The sequence below is a fragment of the Ciconia boyciana genome, chromosome 11, assembly GCF_034638445.1.
Source record: "Ciconia boyciana chromosome 11, ASM3463844v1, whole genome shotgun sequence".
NCBI lineage: Eukaryota > Metazoa > Chordata > Aves > Ciconiiformes > Ciconiidae > Ciconia > Ciconia boyciana.
The window spans coordinates 5,062,299-5,086,140 of NC_132944.1; the positions used below are offsets into that span (position 1 = coordinate 5,062,299).

The 23,842-nt window shown below is 38.8% G+C and overlaps 1 protein-coding gene across 1 annotated transcript in view; it reads right to left on the reverse strand.

Moving 5' to 3' along the window:
• Positions 1 to 23,842, reverse strand: part of DOCK3 (dedicator of cytokinesis 3) — a 222,533-nt gene that overhangs the window by 84,913 nt on the left and 113,778 nt on the right. Inside the window, exons 11-14 of the mRNA XM_072875713.1 lie at positions 18,448 to 18,508; positions 16,037 to 16,184; positions 8,074 to 8,162; positions 4,306 to 4,431 (exon numbers count right to left, since the gene is read on the reverse strand). Coding sequence (XP_072731814.1) covers positions 4,306 to 4,431; positions 8,074 to 8,162; positions 16,037 to 16,184; positions 18,448 to 18,508 — 424 coding nt within the window. The remainder of the gene's footprint in view (positions 1 to 4,305; positions 4,432 to 8,073; positions 8,163 to 16,036; positions 16,185 to 18,447; positions 18,509 to 23,842) is intronic.

Below are 23,842 nucleotides of genomic sequence, written 5' to 3' on the forward strand. Positions count from 1 at the left end.
AAAAATATTTTTTATTCTCCTTGTAAATGCTTTTTAGGGATAATTATTACAGAATTATGTCTTTTAGTCTCATTGACTCTCTTACCATGAACATTCTGAGAACAGCTGATGGATTTTGCCATGTCCGTTTCATAATGTATTTTTGCCATGACTTTGTGCTCACTGACAGCACAGATGCTGAGATGTTTCTCACCTTTGCTACTGATTCATCTGTCATAGCTACTAAATTTGTCTGACACACCGTGGTATGATGAGAGACTGATAAGACAAAGTCAACGCCTCTCTGTTACCAAAGCTTCCCTATGATGTCATGATTTCCTATCTTTACCAATCCCCAACATTCCATGAAAGATATGAAAATGGGAAAAAGCAAGCAGTAAGCAGACATTACACAGAAAAGCAGAAACTTACACCCAACTATCTTCATCTCTGCGTCAGAAAGAAAGGGGAGAGAATACAGGGAAAGGAAAGGGAGAAGCCAGGAAATTAAGACAAGGAGAGAGAAAAAAGAGAAAGAAACATCACTCACAAGTAGAAGATGAAGCATGCACTTTTCATCAGAGGATCAAAGTAAAAGACAGAATACTTATCAGCACATGGGGGAGGGAAGGGATGTCCTTGGGGGAACTGACAAACGCCATGCCTATGCAATAGATTTCTGATCAGCAAGTTCTGTAAGAAATAAAGTTGCAATCCAAAAGGCAAGCAGCACATGCCTCATTGCTTTTATCTCTGGGGAAAGGTAAAATTGTCAGGATCAGATGGACAGTCTTAAACCCAGGAGCAATTTAGAAAAGACAAAAAAACCACAAATGAACAAAAACCCACCACACCTCTTCATGAGGCTGGTTTGACTGAATCCCTTCTGATTCGGACAAAAAAGATACTTAATGGCGTTATGATGCTCTTCTCAGATCACAACACAGTAGGAAACAAAGAACATTTTATCTTTAGAAATGAAGACAGCCATGGTTATTTTGCAGGATATTAGTCTTGTTCTGTATAACCATACAAGATATAAGCACATAAGGACCGGTTTCACTTTATTTCTTAATGATGACCAGCTACCACTCACGTTTCTCATATCTGAGTGAGGGAAAAGAGCGCTTGATATAGGAACTAATGCTACTGTTTAGAAAACAAAATGGGATAAGAAAACTGTGTGATAAGACACAGCTACAGAATTTTAATGGTTAACATGTCTACATGTGAAAGGATTTCCTGTTAAAAAATAAAGTGAAAATGTTAAAACCTATAACCAAGAAGATTCATTTGAAATGCTAGAGCTATTTACTTTTTTAAAAATAGATTTCTTGGTTCAGCAGAATGATCACCGCATATTTTAACAATACTAGGTGACCTAGCCTTTATTAATTTATTCATAAAAAACATTTTTAAACCACACTGCCTTGCAAAAATCTGCATCCACTTGCAAAATACAAGTCATGAACTTTCTGTGCTCTTTTCTGAAAGAGGAAACCCTGTCTAATGAGAAAGAAACAGTTCTGAAGCAAAGCAAGGAAGAGGCAGTTTGACAAAGACAATTAAAGCAGCAGACATGGTTGAGAACTGCTAACGTGCATAACGGTTGGGGTTTTGTTTGTTTGGTTTGTTTTTTCAAAAATGAAATATTTTCCAACTTTAGACAATACTAGTAAAGCTAAAAAAGACTGTCTGATTCTGGCTGTAACAACATAAGCACAAAGTAACTTGACGGACATTCCTTGTTCATGTAGCTCGGCTGAGCCACCTGAAAGACAACTTACTCCACGCACATGTTCTATCCTGGGCATTGGGTAAACTCAAACCACAGGTCGATCTATTGTTTTAAAGCAAATGACAGGCAAATATCTGCTGTTGCTTGAATAATGTCCAACATATTTTCATTGCCAAAAAATTTGATAAGTAATTAGGAATGAACACTGTTCACTGCATCAGTGAAGTTACATTATATTTTAATCTCCTAATTTTTCAGAGATTTCATTATCCTGGAGAATACCCAGGATAATGAAAATTTTTGTTTAGAGCACCATTCACAGCTCCCTCTCTCTTCACATCTCATCTCTACTCTGGCAATGTCCTAATTTATCATTACAGTGAGTCTATTCACACTTCCATGGCTGCCTTTCTTTTCTTACCTGGTGTTTAAAGACATTTACAAACTGCCTTTCTCCACAAATGTGAGCCATTTTTTTCCCACGTACAAATGCCTAAAGCTTTGCATCCAAACTCTACATAGGCAGCCTTCTTGTAGCCCTCTTTGAATCGAGAAGTTCTGGGTATCCAGTACCTCTAGAGAGGCAGTAAGCATTCAATAGCAGAATGGTGGTCCTTCCACACATTTGCTTGTATCAATCAGTATTTTGAGCAGATCTATATATATGAGACCAATTCCAGATAGATTATAATCTTAAAATCCCTGTGTTTTCTCCAACAAGAATTGTGGTTCCCACAAAAATGAGATTAGCAAGCAATTGTCATCTTTTGAAGCATACTGAGGGGCTGACCAGAGCTGGGAAGATCACTACTGTATGTGGATAGCCAGCTTACAATGGGAGTGCTGCAAGCATACGCTGTGGAATCTGGTTTTAATTTACTTAAACATCCAAGGTCTCTAGGCTGAATAGCACAAAGATCATAGTAATATACTTCTGATTTGGTCGACATCTTTTCTACTGAGGCAGTGTTTTTGCTAAGTTCTTAATTAGAGAGAGAAAAAGAAAGTTTGGAAATTTGAATTAGCTGCAATGAGTAGAGAATTTTTTAAAGTTTAGGGTAGGAGCACTTCTCGCATGAAAACTGCTAACCTGCTTTTTCAACCCCTGGACAAAAGCACTGCCCAAACCAGCAAAAGTAGAGGGAATAGAGACTCACTATGCCAGCATGCAGAAAGAGGCTAGGGCCCAGAAAATGAAAAAACAATTAGGGGGAACACTGAGGCCATAAGACTATTCCTTAAGCTTGCTAAAATTCAGTGGCCTGAAGCACTTCAGGGACAGCTCTATACATAAAAATGGAGAATAAAGGAATTATTGTAGGAGAATCAGTTCACTTATACAGGTAAGTAAGTGTTATTTTTGATGTTGACTTTTCTAGCTGTGATCTAGATATTCCAGCTGACACATCCAGCTGTGATCTCAATTACAGCAGATCCCCTTGCAGCAGCTGTGTCTGCATATCAACATGCAATATTTAATCTTTTCTCCATTTGATCGCTTTGGGTTAAGACTGGAACTGCTATAAGGTCACTAAAAACTAAAATTTATAATTGGCTTTATAGCTCACATCCTCTGCTGCTGTATTACTGTTATTTTCAAGTCCGTTAGTAAATAAAACACATGCTGTTCTAAATCCTTTCACTTTAGTTTCTAGAAATTCTTCCCACCTACTCCCTATTTTTATTGTGCTTTCTGAAGAGCCTCCATAACGAGGCTACAACAACTACTTTTGATACTGATGCGTCACTGCTGTTTTTCGAGTAATAGAATCTGATACTTTTCCCATTATGCTTTCATAAAATTTCCCATGTCTGCAAAGTCATCCTTGGTCTTCGTTATAATGCATAGCAATGAGGTAGTATTTCAAACACTATACATGCAATATAATTAGTAAGCCCATTTCTTACAATACTGTGAAAATCAAGACAGTATAATGCCAGGTTTTATATCTATTGATTGCATGACTGGCTAGGTTCTGGTTTCCTCCCTAAATGAGCTCTTTGCGATCCTGGGTCTACCTCAACTTGTGCCAAAACAAGAAGCATCTCAAGCTGCTGCTCCAGAAGTAAGGAGCAAATGAAGTACAGCAATGCTTCAGCCAAGACAGCTGTTGCACGGACTAGCTGGTCTGTAAGGCCATCTGGAAAATCAGACCAGATTTGCAGCCTCATGTGTTGTCAACCAATGCAAAAGGATCATACTAACTCCAAAAACCAAGTGGGCAAAGTGGAAACTCTTTTTCCAGGCTTTGGATTATTTGAAAGAAGAAACGTAATGCATTTTAAAAGAAGCACCTCTATGCTTAGCATACATGAGGGATATCTAACTGGGGGTTCAGGGCAGGGGGAATATCAAAGCAATCTTTCCAGATCACCTTCTATACATGTGAATTTAACACCTTCTATTACTATAATGTTCGTTGATTAAAATGTTTTAGCATGCCTCCTTGAACCTGGAATTGGCATTTAGTGATAAATAAGGCAACTCTTCTATTCTTTAAGTAAAGCACCCATCCCAGTGACAACTTGTCTAGAAGCGTATGAGGAAAAAACGACCAATATTTTAAGACTAGAGCTATTATGTTTACCTGGCATTATAACATCAGGAAAACCCAGCTTCCTGGTAACAGAAACGCCTCTGTTAAAGATCATGGGGTTTTCCCTTCGAATCTGCTCCATGTCGCCACGTAGAAGCTGAAGAGATATTATAAGTCCTGGAAGAAAAAAGATGTTCATTTTTTCAGACCTAAGAATTAGATGTCTGTATATACAAGGCACGCAGGTAAAAGAATGCTTTGCTCCACAGTTAATTTAATACTAATATATAAATACAGAATTTTTTCCTCCCTTGGAGTAATTTAAAAGTGAAATGGAAGAAACAAATCTGCTTTAATGGATCAGTTAAGATCATAATATTACATAAAAACACAGTTTTCAAAAATCAGAATACTTAATTTTGCAGAGATGTCACAAGTTACAGTAAACTACTTAGCCTTATTTCTATTCCTCACATACAGCAGGTTACAACACATGTATGAGCAATGCCACCTCCATCTGAACGACCACATCGCACAATGCTGTAGAACATCTCTAAAGTGCCTTTAATCCCACTTAATACCATTAAAAAAAAATAAATCTCAAAGCGTATCTGTTCCACTTGTTTCTTTAACTACTTCATACAAGAATGTTGATTTTAATGAAATTCCCTTCAGTATCTTAACATATTTCAGGAGTACCAACTGGTCAAACTGGCTTCAGAAAATGAGAGTAAGAAAGGCTCAGCAACTAGCTCTTTCAAAGCGACCCTTTGTTCAGTGTATCAACTGAATAGCTTGACCAGGAATAATTACACAGTTAATCTCGGTCCAACTGCTTTCTCTAGTTGCTTTTAATTTATAGCATACGACACCCCTAAAATGAGGATAATGTATTGGTAAAGTTAGAAAGTCAAGCATTAAGATACCAGAAATGGATTAAGCTCAATCATGTAAGCTTAGTCTCATCTGCTGAGCATACGTTACCAGCTTCACTCATCAATGTGAATTATATTCACATAGTAATTTTCCACAATCTTTATCTCATTCAATGAATGATAGCTAGTCAATAGTTCTTTCTATCCTCTCTGTTCACTTGCTGGAACAACACATAAGAAAACAAACGCTGCCTTGTATACATATTCTTGCATGAGCCATCTAATGTTCTGCTATTTCCTAAGCTTAATATATTGGCTTTGTGAACAATATTTAGTTGCCATTTTGTTAGACAAGTTACTAGGGGAATGAAACCAGCAATATTGTGTACCGCCCACCCAGTTTCTGCTCTCTTCCCTTGAAATAATTTTCAAGCCTGTTGTTTGACTTCAGCCAAATTTGGCAAATAAGTAGGTATCTGGATGACATGAAGACTGTATAAGTTTTATGAATACTGGGAGTTGGGATTAAAAAAAGAGCATAAAGCCTTAAAACGAAGGAAAAGGGAGGCCAACCAGTCAGCTGGACAATCAGCATGTACGTACTCAAAAGCTGCCAAAACATAGACTTGCAACTGTCCAGCTAGGCAGGCAGAAGAGCGCTGCAAAGCACTGCAGGGAAAACAGAGGCTTTATAATCACAAAAAAAATTCAAACCCCTGGAATACCATGTATGAGTGTACATCTGTGGGTGTGTGTGTGCTACAGAAGGTTTAAGAGAACACAGGAGACAAGCTGATTAGAAATCAGTCTTGACTGTTTTTGCCACTTACAGAAAAACTTGTTCATTTTATATCCTCTTTTGCTATTAACAACAAACAAATGAAAATAAATTCAAAAAATTCCAGCGTAAAGGACTGGAGCAAATTTGGAAGTTCAGACCTCCCCACACCCAGCATCCCCAGTACTTAACAAATAGCATCAGAATTAATCTATTATCTATAAAAATCAGTCACTAGAGGTAATAGAATATGTAATTTTCCAGCATGGTATTACATATATTACTTATGTGATACCCTCTCACATATTCCACCCCAAAAAAACTTCTGCCTAGCTTCTTGCTCTCCCCAAGAGGTTTGTAAATCTAATCTCCAGTCTTCTTTTTTTACCCAGTCTATCCTTCCAGTTTTTTCTATTCCCTGCAGCAGATCTGAAGGACTAATTTTACACAAGACCCGGAACGGTGGGGAGAGAAACAACCAGAGAGCTCTTCTTCAGGGAAAAAAAATCACACTTGTGATTTGAGCAGTTTCTCACTGTAAGCGCAGGTTCTGAGAGGCCCAAACTGTATTACTTACGCTTAAATCATGTCAGCCTGCAATACAGCCCCTCCCACCAGGACAATACTCTGCCAAATTTCAACCTCCTGTTCCAGAGATGCACCAGATCTTAATGAAATGTTTGAAATAATTATTTTAAAAAGCCAAAGGCAAGGGTAAAAAGCTATCTATTTCCCTTTTTTCTGCTCTTCAAAAAAGCTCATGCTTGAAAAAAAAAGTTTTAGGCAGACACCTGGCATCGGAAAGAAATGCAAACAGTCCAAGTTTTCAAAGTTATAAACAATTCAGGAAAATGTTTTAATGTAAGTGGTGGATGACCTTAACTGTAAGAGGAGGAACACCAGGGAAGGAGACCAGCTTTGCGTACAATAAAATTCCAAACCTGAAAACTGTTTTATTTGCTTATTGTTGTGCTTAATATCTTCTCTGGGAGTAACTGCATATTGCACTACAGTATCTCTATATGCAAACAAGTGAAATGAAGACAATATCAGTATTCGGACATCAGTACGCCGATGAATCAGGCACTCAGTAATGAATGCAAAACTGGCTGTAACGAAGCAGAACTGTATCCTATCGGCTGGTTCATTTGGAATGGAATAGTAATGGTATCTCTGAATTGGCGAACTACAGAAATCATTAAATGAGGTAACAAGATAGGACAACATTTACTTTCCATATTTATCTGTCATCAACTAGGAAAACGAAAACAGATTTGAAAGGTGGCAAAAACTCTGCCAAGACAGTTAAGTCTCCTCAACTGTGTAATGAAACATTTAGTACTGAAACTATCACAGACAGTCTTCTTGATAATTAATTTGCAAGTACAAAAACACTGCTTGTTTTCTGGACAGTCAGAATTTTCTGAATAGTCAGACAAATATGTTAGACAAATTTAACCTCTGGCTTTGCTTCTGTTGACAAGGATGCAGAGTATCCTCAGGAGAGCAGGCCTTAGACATGTGTTATACCTGGGCTTTTCAAGGGAATACAGGATGAAAAGGAAGACAGTTTTACTCAGGGAAATTCTGACGAAGAAAATTTAAATTCTTCACTTCCTGTGCAGCCAAGTCTGGTCACAGTAACTTAAGCCAGTGTCACAAAAAACCCCCAAACCTGTGAAGGAGTTCTGCAATGCTGGTTGCTGCTGATGTTGTATCCCCCCAGGGCTAGCAGTGTTGACGGGCACAGATACCTGCAGCAACTGCAACGGCCGCTAAACAGACTCACAGAGTAAGCGAACACTGTACCAGGTCACTCGCTCTCTCCACTGCCGACCTCTCTTGAGATAAAATAACACTACAGCTAGAACGATGAAGGAAATTTAGCACGCTGAATTAATATTATTGTCAGCCGTATCTGAGAAGGAAAGATATCAGGAGGTGGTTTTTTTAATTCCTGGTTAAATTGGCAGACGCAATATAGATTTTCACCTGTAAACTGAACGTGAATGAACTTTAGCTAAACTTTTAAACCATCACAAGTAGAGAAATTCAGCTACGCATAATCTCACGTCTCACTGAATTTCTCCGCTATAAATAATTATCAGTTTCCTAAAGGAAATCTTCATCTGTTATTATGACAAAAATGCACAAGTAAATATTTACCATAGTTTGAGCTGGGTGCTGTGTATTTGGTGCTGGACTTGCGAATAATATTTTCATGGATCTGGCACCATTCATTTTCGTTGTTACACCTAAAATAAAAGAACACTAATTCAAGTTAAAAGCTTTCTGCTGAACCATCTTAGGACAGGAAAGTCAACTTTGCTGTACAGATAACATGAAAGATTGTGGGGTTTTGATGAATGAGAGAAATCCCACATAACTCTTGTTTTTAAAAGTGGAAGGAAACAAAACATTCCCTAATAGTTATCTCCTTTTTATGGACACTTTGGAGCCTGGGGTGACTTTTCTGTCATCAAAGCCATTGTTTCAGTCTTCATATTATGACAGAACGAAGCAAGCTCTGGACATCTTTTGTTGAATTCTGTGCACTTAGAAAATTAATTTTAAGATGAAATTAACTGTTGCCATAATATTACCTTTTTGTGCTTAATAATTAAAAAAAAGTCAAAACCAAGAAATAAAAAGTGAAATTTGAAAGACTAAATAAACCCTCGATTTTTAGTATCTCAGACATTTACAACAAGACTTTTGCTTACCTACATATTTTACAGAACACCTTGAAACATGATGCACCCCCCCCCCCGCCCCCCAACTGTAGGACAAGGATATATAACAACACAAAGTATGCTTCCGTATGCGTATCATCTTCTGAAGGACCATTTCACAACTGTTTATTCAGCTATGTGTAATTTTAAGAAGCATTTGTAAATGCTGTTATATTTCATTTTCAGTTACATTACCATCTGTAAACCCCCAATAAAATTCCAGGTCCAAAATGACAGTTTATCTTTCCTGTTAGGCTATGCAGTTAAAGGCTCCTGGTGCTGAACACAAAGGAGGACAGGAACAGCGGCAGGTGGGGGAGCCCGACAACCCCGTCAGAGAACACCCAGCACCCCGGGCCTGCTCCTCCCGGGCTGCCGCAGCAGGACGGCCAGCACAGCGTCCAGGCGCGAACCCCGCCAAGACGAGCCAGCCAGAAAGGCTCTCTGGGTCGCCTTGAAGACTGAAATGGGTTACTGCCTTCGGTGATAATGGGATGCTGGGGAAGAGCATTTTGGGATTGTTCGAGACTTAATACGAACTGTAGGGAAATAGAGGTTTAAGGGTATAAAACGGCCCAGTCACGTGTAAACAGGTTGCTGCCAGTACGCGTGTCTGGTCATGCCCTGTGCCTGAAGTGAGTGTCTAAAACCAGGGACCGGAGGGATTTGCAGTGTGTATATGTATGTATACATGTTTTTCACTAACAGGTTTTTACCCTGATAAACCAGAGAGGAAAACAGGATGAGGCCTTTGGTGCTGTACATGTTTGTACGGGTGCGTGCTTTCTGCCCGTGTTGATCTGCGTGGCCGGCTGTGCGTGCACGTACAGCGCGTGTGCACACATGTGCAATACAGGCCCAGCCTCCTGCCAGGCTGGACCTGGGGGCGCGGAGCTACGCTCTCTACCGCAGCACCATGCTATGCCATTGCATGCTATTCCATTCTATTTCCCGTGCAGTGGAAAGTCAAAACCAGTACCTCCTACTGCTCCATTCCATGCTTTATGTATAAACATTTTCAAGTAGAGCAATATTTTTTTTTAAATCCTCTTTAAATCACTATCTCTACCTATAGCTCTCTAGATATTCTCATTACTCTGATGGCAAGATTCTGGAGAGAGAAATTAGGGACACTGCAACGTTTGGAAATCATGTTGTGAGAGAGATAGCTGAGAGCACCAGAAACAGATGTTTCAGTTTCCTTTCCAGTCATGGAGAAATACAGATACTTTTAATGATAACTCACAACAAAATCATCACAGGATCAGAGAGCCAGCAAAGCAAGAAACAGAACGAGAGCACACCTGGATGCTTCCTTCTTTCTGGATCTTGGGCACCTGAGTCAGAAGTGCCACACTTCTGTTTAGGATCCAAAGCTAGAGAAAACTTTCTCCAGTGACAAGATATATTCAGAGCTATATTTTGCAAATTACGGTTTACACAACATAGCAATATTGAACTAGTATTTGTTTATATGTTTCTATTGTCAATTGGCAAGAGACACTACTTGGCAGTTGGTAGTCTGCATCTAGAATACTGCTCAGCTTTGGGCTCTCTGAAACAAACCAGGCATCTGGAGAGAGCCCTGTGGACGGGCAGGCGCTGGAGCACGAGCTGCAGGAGGAGAGGCTGAGGGCCCGGGCTTCTTCAGCCTGAAGAAGACAAGGCAAGAGGGGGAACATTAACAGCAAGGCCTACAAGGCGTTACAAGGCCAAAAGAGCCGGCCAGCTTCTCCAGTGGTGCACAGTGAGATGACGTAAAGCAAGAGCCATAGACACAAACAAGAAGGGTTCAGACTGGGTATTAGAAAAAGCTTTTCCATGAGGACAGTCAAGCATTCCCGGAACAGGCTGTCCAGAGAGGCTGTGCAGTCTCCATCCTCGGACGTTATGGAGACACGACCGGGCGAAGCCCTGAGCGGCCTGGTCTGATCTCACAGCTGGCCTTGCTCCGAGAAGCAGGCTGGACTAGAGAGCTCCCTGCCAACCTGACTTAGGATTCTTCTTTACCTTAACATCAAAGTCACACAACTTTATTTGCACTAGTATCTGTAAAGCTGTATAACCAACCTACTGAACGCACTAAGCTTGAACGGAATCATACCAGGAAAAAAGTGCCGTCAGTGCTATGTAGCTTGTTACCACGTAATGAAGGAGCACACTATAAATGTTATGAAGTGCTTTACACTACCGTAAGCGCAGCTGAAATGACAATTTTACCACTATAATAATCTGACTGAAAAACAAAAATGGAACCTTTACCACAAACAGTGCTATTGGTTAAAAATGAAAAAAAAAAAAGGAAAAGAAAAAAAGAAAAAGCAGTATGTTGATCAAGTCTAATTGCCTTTTAAATTCAATTGTGCTCTATTTAAATGACAACTGCAAGATTTAAAGATTCCCCATGAAGTCAGCAATTTTTGACTCAGTAGCAATAGTGAATCTTATTTCTCCTGAAGTGCAATTGAATTAAATGATTAAACTTCTTTCCTACTGACTCTTAAAAGTTAACAAAAAAAACCCCAACCCAAACCATACAAACAAAAAACCCACAAAAAACCAATGAAGACTATAAGCCTTCAGCTCCTAGCAAGAAAGGAGTCTTGAGAAATAAATCACTTTGTAAAACTTCTCCCAAGCATATTAACATTTTTTCCCTTTTTTTTGTTTCCCCTCAAGAATACATAACGTTGGCAAAATTAGGGTAAGATACAAACCAGCTACTGTGAAGACAGTAGGGATTTTTTTGTCTGCTGCATTACGTAACTGAAGAATAGCACGGCAAAAGGAATTAAGGCTATCTAGAACAAGTAGTAGCTGGTAATTTTCTACAGCTTCAGTATTACAAAACCATATACTGCCAAGAATAATGCGATAACCCACAAAGTCTGTTATGGCACACTTACTGACATCCCCCGCAAATGGTGATTATTATAAAAGCAGAAGGAACATAGAAAAATTGGAACAAATGAAACATGAAGTACAGACAGTAAAAAAGGAAAAAATGGAGAAAAAACATTAGGAGTTACTTCTTCCCAGCATGCTACCCAAAAATATTCATTTAATTAAAACACTGATCAGGCTGTATTCCTAGGTTATCCGGTGCAGTTAGACTGGGATTATCCCACCTGAAATCTTAGCTCCACCTATCTCAACATTCCTCCTTTCGCTGCAATGGGTTGAGGTATGAGACATCTCAGCTGATTGTTAAGAATGAATGAACATGAAAAAAAGCTTCCCACGCTGGCAACAGGAGATGCTACTTGGGCAGGGTCCATGAGCAGTCAGGCTCACGTACCCTGCCCTGAGGTTGCTGGATTAGGGATGTTCAGACAGTGTACATCCCTGTCTGTTCCTATTCCTCTGTTTATGGACTTGTTCATTAACTTATCTAATCCCCTTTAGACCTGCTAATACTGCCTGTCTTCACAACATCCTGTGGCAACAAAACGCAGAAGATCATTACCTGCTTTCTAAAGAAGTGCTTTCTCCATCTTTATTAACGTCATCTCCTACCAATTTCATTGAGCATCCATAATTCTTGTAGTGTTGTAGTCCACGAACAACAGTTTACCCTCCACCATGATTTTGTAAGTCTTGGTTGTATCCCTTCCCACCACCACTTTTCTCCTCTTCAAACTGAAGCTCCCCACCTTCTCAATCTCTCTCATAAAGAAATGGCTCTATACCAGTAAACATTTTAGTTGCTCTACTCCATGCCTTCTGTAACTACTATATCCTTTTTGGGAGGAGAGATCAGATGTGCACGCAGTAACTCAAGGTAGGTCAGCACTGAAGTGACCTTCCAGAACTTAACAGTACGGCAAATGGACTACACTTGCACTCCCCAAAACCATCTCTCAAAACCAAAACACAACAGAGCTAAGGCATTAATGGACAGTGCAAAAACCCTTTCAATAACTGTGGTGCTCTGTGCTAACTCTGAACTTTAACCAATATTCAGCTTACTCGTCAGGAAAAAATAATAATTATCTTCACATTTGTTTGTGAATTATATTTGTGTTTACTTCTCTTCTCTTGCCAAGAGATTCAAAGTCATTTACCCTACTGCAAACAATATGCCCAAAGATAACCAATAGGACAAATTCTATACCATCCTCCATCCTCACAGCTGAGACTACAGAACATTTCTAACCTCTGGTAACTTTTTAGTTGCTGTACCAGCCTCTGGAGCGCAAGTTAAAATAGATTTCAGCCTCCAATGACTTATGCCTGCAAATGAACCTGGAACAAAGCTATCCCAAAATCAAGGGACTGTAAAGATAGCTTAAAGCTAGTTTTGTGCCAGCTACCAATGAGAGCTGCACTTCACATTTCCTGAACACAAAGGAGAAGAATATTATCCCAAGTTTGAAATGCTGGCCTGAAAACACTTGCCCCTAATGCACTTTAATGTGTTAACGTTTTACTTGTCTAAATACCGAACATGTTATAACATATATTTCTAGTTTAAATAAGAATTTTCTCCTGAGCCATCCATCAGCTTTTCAGGTTGGCTGGTTCTACAGTAAATTTACCATTTGGAATGTTTGCCATACTACATCAGAGCCTGATGTCAGACAGATGGGGACAGAAATGCAATGTACGCTCTTGTCCAGCTGGGCAAATAGCAACAACTGAATATCAAAAGGGAAAGGCATTCAGGCAATACACCACATTAAGAGGTAGGAATTTTAAGAGCTAGTGCTGGAGAAGGAGAAAAAAAAAAAAGGACTGAGAGGAAAGGGAACAAAAAATAAAACTGAAAACGGTCATATGAAAGAGAAATACATAAAGTTTTTAGGGGAATGGGAAGATTGACACAGAGAGTAACATTCAATGAGCAAAAAACTCCATTAAAGATAAAAATTCATATAAAAATACGAAATCAAGTAATCTCAGAAAAAGAAGGGATTGAGAATTTAGTTTCCATCTCACTTTTAAAATATTTTACATGTATACTATTAAAAAGAATTATAAAAGTAAACCTTCATGCTTTTACATAATAAGCTTATAACTAGAGCTGTGGTACTATATCCTCTTAGGAAGATTATAACATGACTGCGGGATTAACAAACAGGAAAATCTGGATTGTGAGAAAGAAGTATTTTTCAGACGTAAATCTTTAACAATAAGGCAAGCTGAGAAAGACTGGTGAAGTAAATTGATTTTTTTTTTCCCTCATAAGCATTCTCTCTTGTGGATCCAGCAAAAGTCTCCATTGAAACACCATGTATTTGTTTCAGCCTTTGTTAGGTTTTCAGACTCTCAAATTTTTTCCAGCTTCTCCCTGTGAAAAGGCTTTTCTGGCTGTATGCTGCCTGCCTCATTTGTGGCAGCTGTAAGCTTTAGCTTTAGCCAGATAGTGTACAAAAAGAATGCTTTTTACTGCTCTTTTAAAAATAAAAATACTCCTCCCTCCTTATTTCATCCTTATGATGTTTTTGGGTTAGCCTGAGGCATTTTAACAATAATCAAAATGAGAACAGCAGGTAAGAAAATCAGTTCAGCATTGTTTAAGCATTCATAGACAATTTTAAACTTACAAAGGACAAAAATCTGTCATTTCAATTTTAGTCTACAAAGCAAGAAAAGGTAGGTTAGCTAAAAGAATGTGCAAAGAGAAGATGCAAACAGATAAACCTGTGAAAACATTCTGTCATGGAAGACCAACAGCTATTAAAGCTGCAAAGGGGATAAGCTGGTGCCCTTCAGATATATCCTTTCTCCTTTCTGAAGATTTTGTTGGCAGTTTACAGAGAACACTCCAAACAGCAGTAGCATAAAATAATGATGTACAAGACTTATAACAACTCAAGCAAATGATGATAGTGATAAAAAATTACAAGCATCTGATTACAGAGCTGAATTCTGTTATGGGCTCTACTTCCTCTCCGGGAAGGCAGTAAAGGGTGCGCAGGGCTGTTAAAAAGAAAGGGTGTGGGGAAGCAGATGTGAAGAACAACAGCTGGTATAAACCTACTGAAAAATTTAGGCAGATGCAGCTGGTACTTTGGGTGGTGTGAAGGGAATCCACAGTTACAAAACTTCAGATTAAGAGGAAGAAACAGGAAGCTCTCTATCCTGTGATTTTTTTGATCACAGTACCAGGACTTTGGATTGCTCTAACTGGCTGCATTTGTCACTGACAAATGGAGAAGTCCAGTATTTTACAGGTTTTTCTCTCCTATTTTTCAGTGAGGAAGAAGCTAAAGATGCATTAAAAGGGCCAAAACAGAAATCTGACATTCAGAATGTTCCATTCACGTAAACATTCGAAATGTTGCAGTTGCAATATATTAACACGTATCTACAAGGCCAATATTAACATCAACTCTATAACCAAAAGCCACTGGTTTGAGATAAGCTGAAATGGAATGGTGACAAAATGCCAAGATTATCCAGATCCTATTGGCAAAGAGAAGAAAGACGACCATTTTCTTCCCTCTAACTTGACATTTTTGCTACAGTTTTCATAACTGTTGGCAAAAGAAGAATGGAAGAGCTGACTCTGAGAGACTTTTCTTTGGACTCACAGATTTCTAATGTATGAAGAGATATCCAAAAATCTTTCAGTGAACAGTGAAAGCCATTTTTTCATTTGTAGTTTCCCTTGAATGTCCGATTTTCTGCTGCTGAATGCACTTCTCAAAGAATAACAAAGTTCTATAATCCCCCCAAATTATCTTATTACTTGGATAGTGGCCACAGACCACAAAGTAATGTCAGCTGTATCTCAGCCCATCCGCAAAGCAGATCTTGCCAGTATTTATCCTCACTGACAAGAGATTTAAATATGCCCTACAGTCTCCAGACAGTTTGTCTGTGGCCTCTTTATTACGACTGTGAGACCATGTTTCATAATAAGAATTTGTTAGTTCAAAGTTCAGAATCACAAATAACTGAAGGTAGATTCTTGCTCAAAAAACGTTGACTTGTTTTGAATTTTCCGGTCACTCACTGTTGACTTCAGTTGTTTTCTACTTCTTTTGTTGGTCACCATGACTGATAAGGAATAGGAGATGAGGCGTGAGTAACTATGCCCATCACCTGGTGAAATATAGCCTATTTCTTTGGTTTTGAGCTTAGGTGATTTAAAATAAATCATACTAATACAAGTGCAGCTTTGCATGTCACATACGTTTGGGCAATATTAAATAATTCCTGAAGGATTTCACATACCTGAAACATCTGTGGTAATATTCATTAGTTTCTATGAGTTTCTGGAATAATAAAGGAGCAAAACCCAGTGCCAACAGCAATAGTTTACCTTGTGAGGAGGATAAAGCAGCAAATGCAGTTTATGGCACCTTGATATTTAATATCTCTTTAGTATCTCATCAGCCAACATATACAAAGTGTTTTTCCTAATTCTTTTCCTTCTAGGAGTTACTCACGTGTAAACTTTGAGAACAAAATCTTTCTCTTCTTTTATTTCAGAGATTGACTGAAGTACATCCATGATACTCAGAACTGCACAGCCATAGGGGCGGCGATAGTGCAAATGAGGGGGCCCTTTTTTTGAGTCATTTAGCAACATGCGACCTAAAATTAACAGAAATTTAAAACATTAGAGATTCACATGCAGCCGTTCTGTCTATTCTGTTCTATTATCCCTCTGAGTATGCATATCTACAGAAAGTTTCAGCTACAGCTTGCAGTCCTTCCTGTACTTCCCACTCTTTTTCTCTTCTTACACAGCTCCAAATCCAGAGGTCCATTTGAACCTACCTGACCCACTTGGCTACTGTGATTAAGGCCCATCACCTCATTTAGCTAACAGAACAGTCAAGGGCAAAGTGACCAGCATCACGTCTGACCATCTTTGATTTGCAGCCCCATGACACATATTTGCATCCAGCTGGGTTGACTACAAATCATCTGTTGAATGAGCCAAGAATACGGCTTGTACTCACCTCTCTGCATCCACACAAAGATTCACTTTGGTCCTTCTGTTATAGTCCAGGACTTACACAAATTATCACTTTATACAATTACTTTAAGGGAATGTATTTGATATTGTGTCAATTTATCGTCTTTGTCTTGAAGCGCATAAAGGAGAATTCTGAGATAAGAAGCTGCTCAATGATTAACTCCCTATTGCTAAAGCAGTTTTTTAATAGAGTAAAAAATGCCAAGACCAGAAAAATCACTATGATCATCTAAGCCAACTTGTGACATTACACATAGTAATTTGTCCAGCACTTTTTGCATCAAGGTTAAGAATCTGAGCTTGAAGTACATCTTTCTACAAGCTTCATTTATCATCTCCAGTGCTACAGAGTAATTCTAACTTTTAGACACTTTATGACACAGTGAAGTCAGATAATGAAAAACTGATCCTTCTAACACATTTGTGACTTAGAAGGCATACTGTTCATAGGACAACACAACAAAGCTACGGTTTCACTAAGCTGTTTAGACCTCCTGTACTTCAGAAAAGGTATCTGGGGCTGGTAATGGATGCCAGTAGTGAATGGGCTGGAAATGGGGTTAAATGCCCTTTCATTGCAAACACTACCTAGCCATTTTTCAGTTAAGTGAAAACCTGGAAAACATGAAAGACAGTGCACTACTCCATTTTTTAGAATAATACAACTGAAGAGACTGTCTGTTATTCCTACTATATGTTGTTTACGTTTTAGGCTTAAATATTTGAAATAAGTTATACTTAACATAGGCAAAATATTTACTTGCTAATTTCTCAGTGAAAGTACACACATTCATAGTTTAGAACCATTTAACTCCCTGTTACTAACTAATTATATCCTTATTAACTAGAGGGTTTTTTTCTATCCAGCACCTTCCATCTAGAAGAGATTCTAGGAATTTAATTAATGTACCAGAAGTCATACAGTCACTTCACTTAAACACACGGCTGGGCTAAAAAATTCATCTAGCTGTCCGTGAACTACTTTGAGCACTGTACTATACCATAAAAGACACATTCTAAATCCAACTTCAATCATAAACTTTCCATTCTTGCTACTGCAAATCTCAAGAAGAATAAATGAAGCCTAGCCTGGCCTATGAATAGTCAGAGAAACCCACTCTATAAAGGGTGACTAGGCGAGCAATTTAGCAAGGAAAGGCCTTCTTCCTTGGGTAGGGTCAGGTCTAGGTACTATGCATCCAGATCTCTCCTTTGGAGAGCTCTATGTGAGCAGCCAAGAGAACTGGAAAGAAGCAAGTGTATGCTGCTAAATGTTGGGCTGCAAGCTTGATAGGCTTCCAGCAGGCAGGTACTGCTGCTGATGCGCCTTTTTGGCATCAGCAGGTAGAAAGAACACCTGACCGGTGTGACAGCTCCCCTGCTCTTACGATTTATAGGCATCCCCCTAAACGTGAGTGTGGGTTCTTGGATGCACTGCAGGCTCCTACAGCAGAAAACAGATCTTTATATATATTTGTCTAACAGCCTCTGATTTACTAGATGTGAAAGGCCAGGCACGCTGATGTCCTGCCCTGTAAACTAGCTATATATCATCAGTAAGAAGACCTCACTTGAAATTTTGGAACATTAAACAAAAAGCCTTTTAGTTCCTCCCTCCTCCCCCAAATGGGCTGTTTAATCAAATATTTTGTTTCAGACTGAGAGAAAAAAAAATCACTGTTAAACAGTCATCAGTAACCTTTTAACGCTTAGCAACATATGGTCTGAATATTAATCTCAGCATATAGGCATGGTCTATGACTGAGTTTTCTAACTGGTTAAATCATTATAATGTCAGTTAAGTAAAACATACATTTAAAATATTGTAAAAGCATTGTTAATTGCATATATTTCAAGTAATAAATCATACTGTACCTATTCGAATTACATGGGCAACTATGTACAAATCTCTCTTCATGTCCTTGCTGCTGAGATCCTAAAAGATTGGAAAAAATAGAGACATTTAAAAAAAAGAACACACTGCTCTTCCAAAATAAGTGCCTGCAAAATTCCCACAAACAATAATATGGACTACACGGTATTACTCTCCATTCATTTAGTTCCTGCATCTTTAAATAAGGGAAAGTATTGTTATTTCTAATTTACAGACAAGAAAAATAAAGCATAGAAGGATTATATTTGGTTGGAATGTTCTTTAGAAGGAAAAGAAATGAAAGATTCTCACTCCACTGATCAGTGATGCTGTATCCTAGCACTGTATTCTAGCAAACACTTAAAATGTTCATTTAATCCTTAATTCAAACACGTTATTAGATTGTATTAAATTTACAAAGCAAATTTAAACCCGCGAGTTACCTCAGCTGCAACCCATTCTGGCTTCCTTCACCCCATCCCCTGACTGCAGGTCACAGACCTCTCCCTAACCCTGTTCCTTTGCTTCTGCTTTCCTTTTTTGGCTTTTGACTTCTCATCATGGAGTCTTAGTCTCACACGATGGCTCTAGAAAAAATTTGCAGCATGACTGTCAGAATTCAGATAAAACTTGAAGTGCGTTTTATTTTATGAGTGGATAGGTGCAATTCCTCAGAACAAGCAAGTCTGAAGAGGAAAAAAGGTAGGAGACTCAGAGACATGGTTTACTTTAATGCTTTTAAACGTGCAGCTTTAGTCCTGTTGCATACGATATCTGTTCATTACATGAGGAAAGCAGCAAGGCAGTATCTCAACCATGCATAGAACCGACAGGCTCTAGCTATGTGAGCTGATGAGAGCCAAGGGCAGCTAGCTCATAGCTAACCTTCTTAGAAGTCCAAAACCAGGGAAGGCTGCATGCAGGCTGCTGACTGGAAATGCTTTCTGCCCCTTCTAACTGCTGAGACATGCCAAGGGATTATTTGGGGAGCACGGGAGCTGGAAAGGGCCACATTTGGCTAAAAACATTCTAACAGTTTAAGTAGCATAGATGGTCACTTGCACTTAGTATGTTAGAAACAGTGATAGAATATTAGAAAAACTAAGAAACAAACTCAGTTTTAAGATGAGGTAATTGCTTAGTAAAACATAGGACCTTAAGATCTCCCAAGAGTTATTTTATGGCAAGCAACTATATACATGGATGGAAACTCTGAAATTCCATGTCACAGAATAGCAGATCAAAACTGTTAAAAATGAGCTTAAAGAAAAGCCAAAAAAATGGGAAAAGGAGAACCTACAGAAGAGCAAAAGGAAAGTTGAAGCTAATGAAGACAAAAAATTATTATTAGAGGTTTGTCAAGGTCAATAATAAGGAACATAAATTAAGAAAATACGTATAGAGCACTTGTCAATAACTCATTGCTGTGGCATTTTGCATTAACATGTTAGAAGCTGTCTTAATTGCAATTTCCTTGGCGTGTTACATTTTTTCTGATAACATTATAAACAAAGATCAACCTCTAAGACATTCCCCCCTTTCTTTTTATTAATTAGAAGAAAGATCTAAAGAAGCACTTCTTCCTAAAAACATCAGCATTGTTCAACAAGTTCTTCTGATGTTACTAACCTCCAAGACAAGAAGATTTTAACCAGATAATAGGTATGTTGAGAATATTCATTCATGTTTTAGACTCTGATGCCAAAAGGGGCTCCTTGTGCCCTACAGCAACAGCTGTTGCCTCCTCCTCTCTCTCCACTCTACTAGGGGCTATCATCTTCTTGTTACGTCCTGACTTACGCCATACAGCCTCCAAATTCTCCAAACATAAAGGGTGTCGCTCCAGTCATTTCTCAGGAGAACAACTGGGAACGCAAAATGGTTAATGTATTCTTCCTAGGAATGCGGGAGAGTGCGTGAAGCGTGTGCGCATGTGAAAGAGAAACGTGCAAAAAGAAGGTCTGAAGCTCAGCTACTGTTGTTCACTCCTCCCCTTACACTGAAGCCATGGACATCACCGCACATCATTTTAAAACAAGTTTTTTTGTTGTTTGTACAAAATGTTTTCAACATGATGCTTTTTAAAAACAGCTCTAGGGCTTTATATGTGGGAGCAAATAGCAAAGTCAAGTCGACTTTACAAACAACTTGAGATGATGGCTATGCATTCATGTTTCTTCACTTTTCTTTTTTCCTTTTCAATTGAATAAAGATATCCATCCCAGTGGCAACAGGCACTTCTAAAAGGCACGCTTGCGTGGGCAGAACAACTCCGGTGGATTTGTTTATGCACAAATGCAGCCTGGCCTCTTAATACTACACTTTTTTGAAAATACAATGCAAAAAGCAGCTGGAAAAATCTCAGTAACACACATTCAGGTAAAATCTTGTACTTTGCCTTTTTTAAAAAAAACACAACTAAGTGGTATTAAAACCACTGTAAAAGGAAATAATGCAACTGTTTATAAAGGGGGGAATTCTAAATTGTGGACATCTAAGTTCTGTCATTCCTAGTTTGAACCACTTTAATGAATTAAATTTTATTTATTTATAGTAAATTAAATTTAATTATTTATAGTAAACTAAGTCATATTTTGCTGGAAGCTAAGACATGAACTTCAGCAGCAACATTCACATGTTCAGACATGAACATTCACACAGCAAATCTCTTTCCCGTGTGACTTGAGAAACCAAATCTCAACAACTGAGATCATGATGGCATGATCTGAACTTCAGATTACAGTGACATATAGCACAATAAAATCTGGGCACAGTGACTGAGAACTAGGCATAAAGAGAATTTATTCTAAGGACAAGTTGCAGACCCATTCAAATAGCGTTATATTGCTAAATTACAGGGGGCAAGTAATAAATTCATGGCTGTATCTTCTTACTCCATTTAAAAGGAGCGCTGTATTTCCCTGGGCAGCATATGCAGTGAGTTGCAAACATGCTGTTTGGTATGCTCACCAGCTAGCAGATCATGTCTCTCTGAAGCCAAAGAATTAAGCTATATAAATCTTCCTTAGCATTTTCTCTTCAAGTCTTATTTTGCTGCTGCATGAATAAGGAACATACTTTCTAGGCTTTCTCCATCACCTAACATACCAGTGTAGCATATGGTAGGCTTTATCTTGCATGTCTTGGAGAAACTGAAGTTCCACAGTAAGAAGGGCTTTGACATAGTTTTAGTTTCAGTCCTGCCTGACAATACATTTCAAAAAGCAAAAAAACTTGGAGGTAGTGCTTAATACTCTAGAGAGTAACAGATTTTTGAAAATATCTGTGATTTGACAGGGGGAATTTTATTATACTATCAGATTACCAGTTCTGATTAACAGCGATTTAGAGAACTGTTTTTTCAAAGGGCAGCTGTCAAAATATCAGAAAATGGTAGGGCATGCACATATTGATGGGTTCACACTTTAGTCGCTTTTCAATTTTACAAAAAATATACTGTGTCACAGTCAAAAGACAAAAAATGTGGGCCCAGATGGCCCTGTATTTCATTTTGTACAGCAGAGGCTTTTTACAAGGGGGGAAATTCCTGCTATGACATGGACCCAACAATCAGAAACCCCAACCCCTCTGAAGAAGCCTTCAGGTAATTTCTTTGCAGAGAATCCATGCACACTACTTAGGACCCAGAAGAGGACAAACTACGTTTATTATTTGCTTGTGTGCAATATAAATAAATCAATTTCCAGAAAGGTGTTCTTGGCACTGCATCCACAGGGGTTTATTTCCCACATCCTTCTGAGCTTCTTAAGTGATACTGGTTGATAAACAAAATTCCATAGCAATTCTAATTGCATGGCATTTTAGAAAGTCACCCCTAATTTTTTTTCCTCCCGTATTAGGTATGGAAAAGAGTTACTCTGTAGTAATGGTTAGTTCTTCACAATGCTGGTTTCTATAAAGGTCTAATTGTATGTTAAAAAACCCACCCACCCCACCCCCCCCAACAATGGAATCAAGGATACCTGCCTGCCACTAGTTAGTTATTTAAACAGCTTTACCAAATTCAGTTCCCAACCTCACAGGCCACAGAGAGTAAGGTATTTAACAAAACCAGCAAGCTTATACAGTGTAGTTATGTTTTAATTCAGACACAGGAATGTTTCTAAGCGTGCACAGGCTGAGGTTTGCTTGAGTGAGCTTTAATCTTCAGAGGAAGCAGTTTCTCACGTTTGGTATGATGTGACAGCAGATTGAAAAACAAAACCTAGGTAATTTTTGGTATCTTACGCAAGGAGACAGCTGAACCCCTAGAAGCAACAGAGATAGCAGGAAAAGACAGGGATACCTTGATTTATCTAAGATATGGGACTTCTTGCCTCTAGGAAAGATTACAGAGTTTTAGAAAGATACTGCGGGGTGGGGGAAGGGCGAGGAAATAAATAACTAGATTTAAAGGCAAAACTAACACAAACTTGGGAACAAACCTGAAAATCATAGAACTATCTTATTTTGGAAGCATTTCATAATTAAGAATTTATGATAAGATAGAACCATTGCAGATAAAATGGTTATTCAAAAAGCTATTATTTCTTGCGCCTTTGCTACATAATTTGGAAAGTTCTTTGAATACACTGATGAAAAATATTGTATCAGAAGTGTGCAATTTTTTGCACAGATAGTTGTCCCAATTATCCTAATTCTTGTAATGTAGAGTATACATTCTACCAGAGAGAGTGACAGACAAGTCTAAGCACCTCTCAGAGCTGGTACTGAGGCAGCTTCGGTATTTTTGGATAGCTAAATAGAAAGGTACCTTGGGAGTGATCTCTGCTCAGAAGGATAGGTGCTACAGAGTGGCGCACGTCTGCAATACTCAGGGCTGGCCCCATTCATAATACGCAGGTCTCTTCGGGAACTATGTTACGCCCCTGGCCGTAGCACATCATTACTGTGGTGTGGCATCAGCGTAGACGGGGAAGTTTGATGGCGAAAATCTTTTTAAGAATGATGAACCTCAGAGGCCAGAAAGTGCCAAACTTGATACGAACCAGTCTATGCTGCCTTTTGGGAGTAATTTTTAGAGCAACTCTTCACCCTACACTCAACCTTTTTGCATGATCCAGACATCAGTGCTGAGGCTTGCTCCCTGGCCACCTTGCTCTTAGAAGAGAAAGATACTTGGTTTTGATACTTACCAACAGTGGAGTCACCAGTGGCAATGGCGATACTAAGGCACTGTTACCTCTGCGGACATGTCCTGAAGCTGCTAGCACTTCACTGATGGTGCCAAAACCAGAACTGCTACTGCTGCCAGCATCAACATCACTGCTACTTTTGGATTGACCTGCATCTCTCATATCCAGACAGAGGCAGGACAGAGCATCCTTACCCCTGGCTAGATATGCTCTGTTCCTTAAGAGGAGAAATTCAGCTATC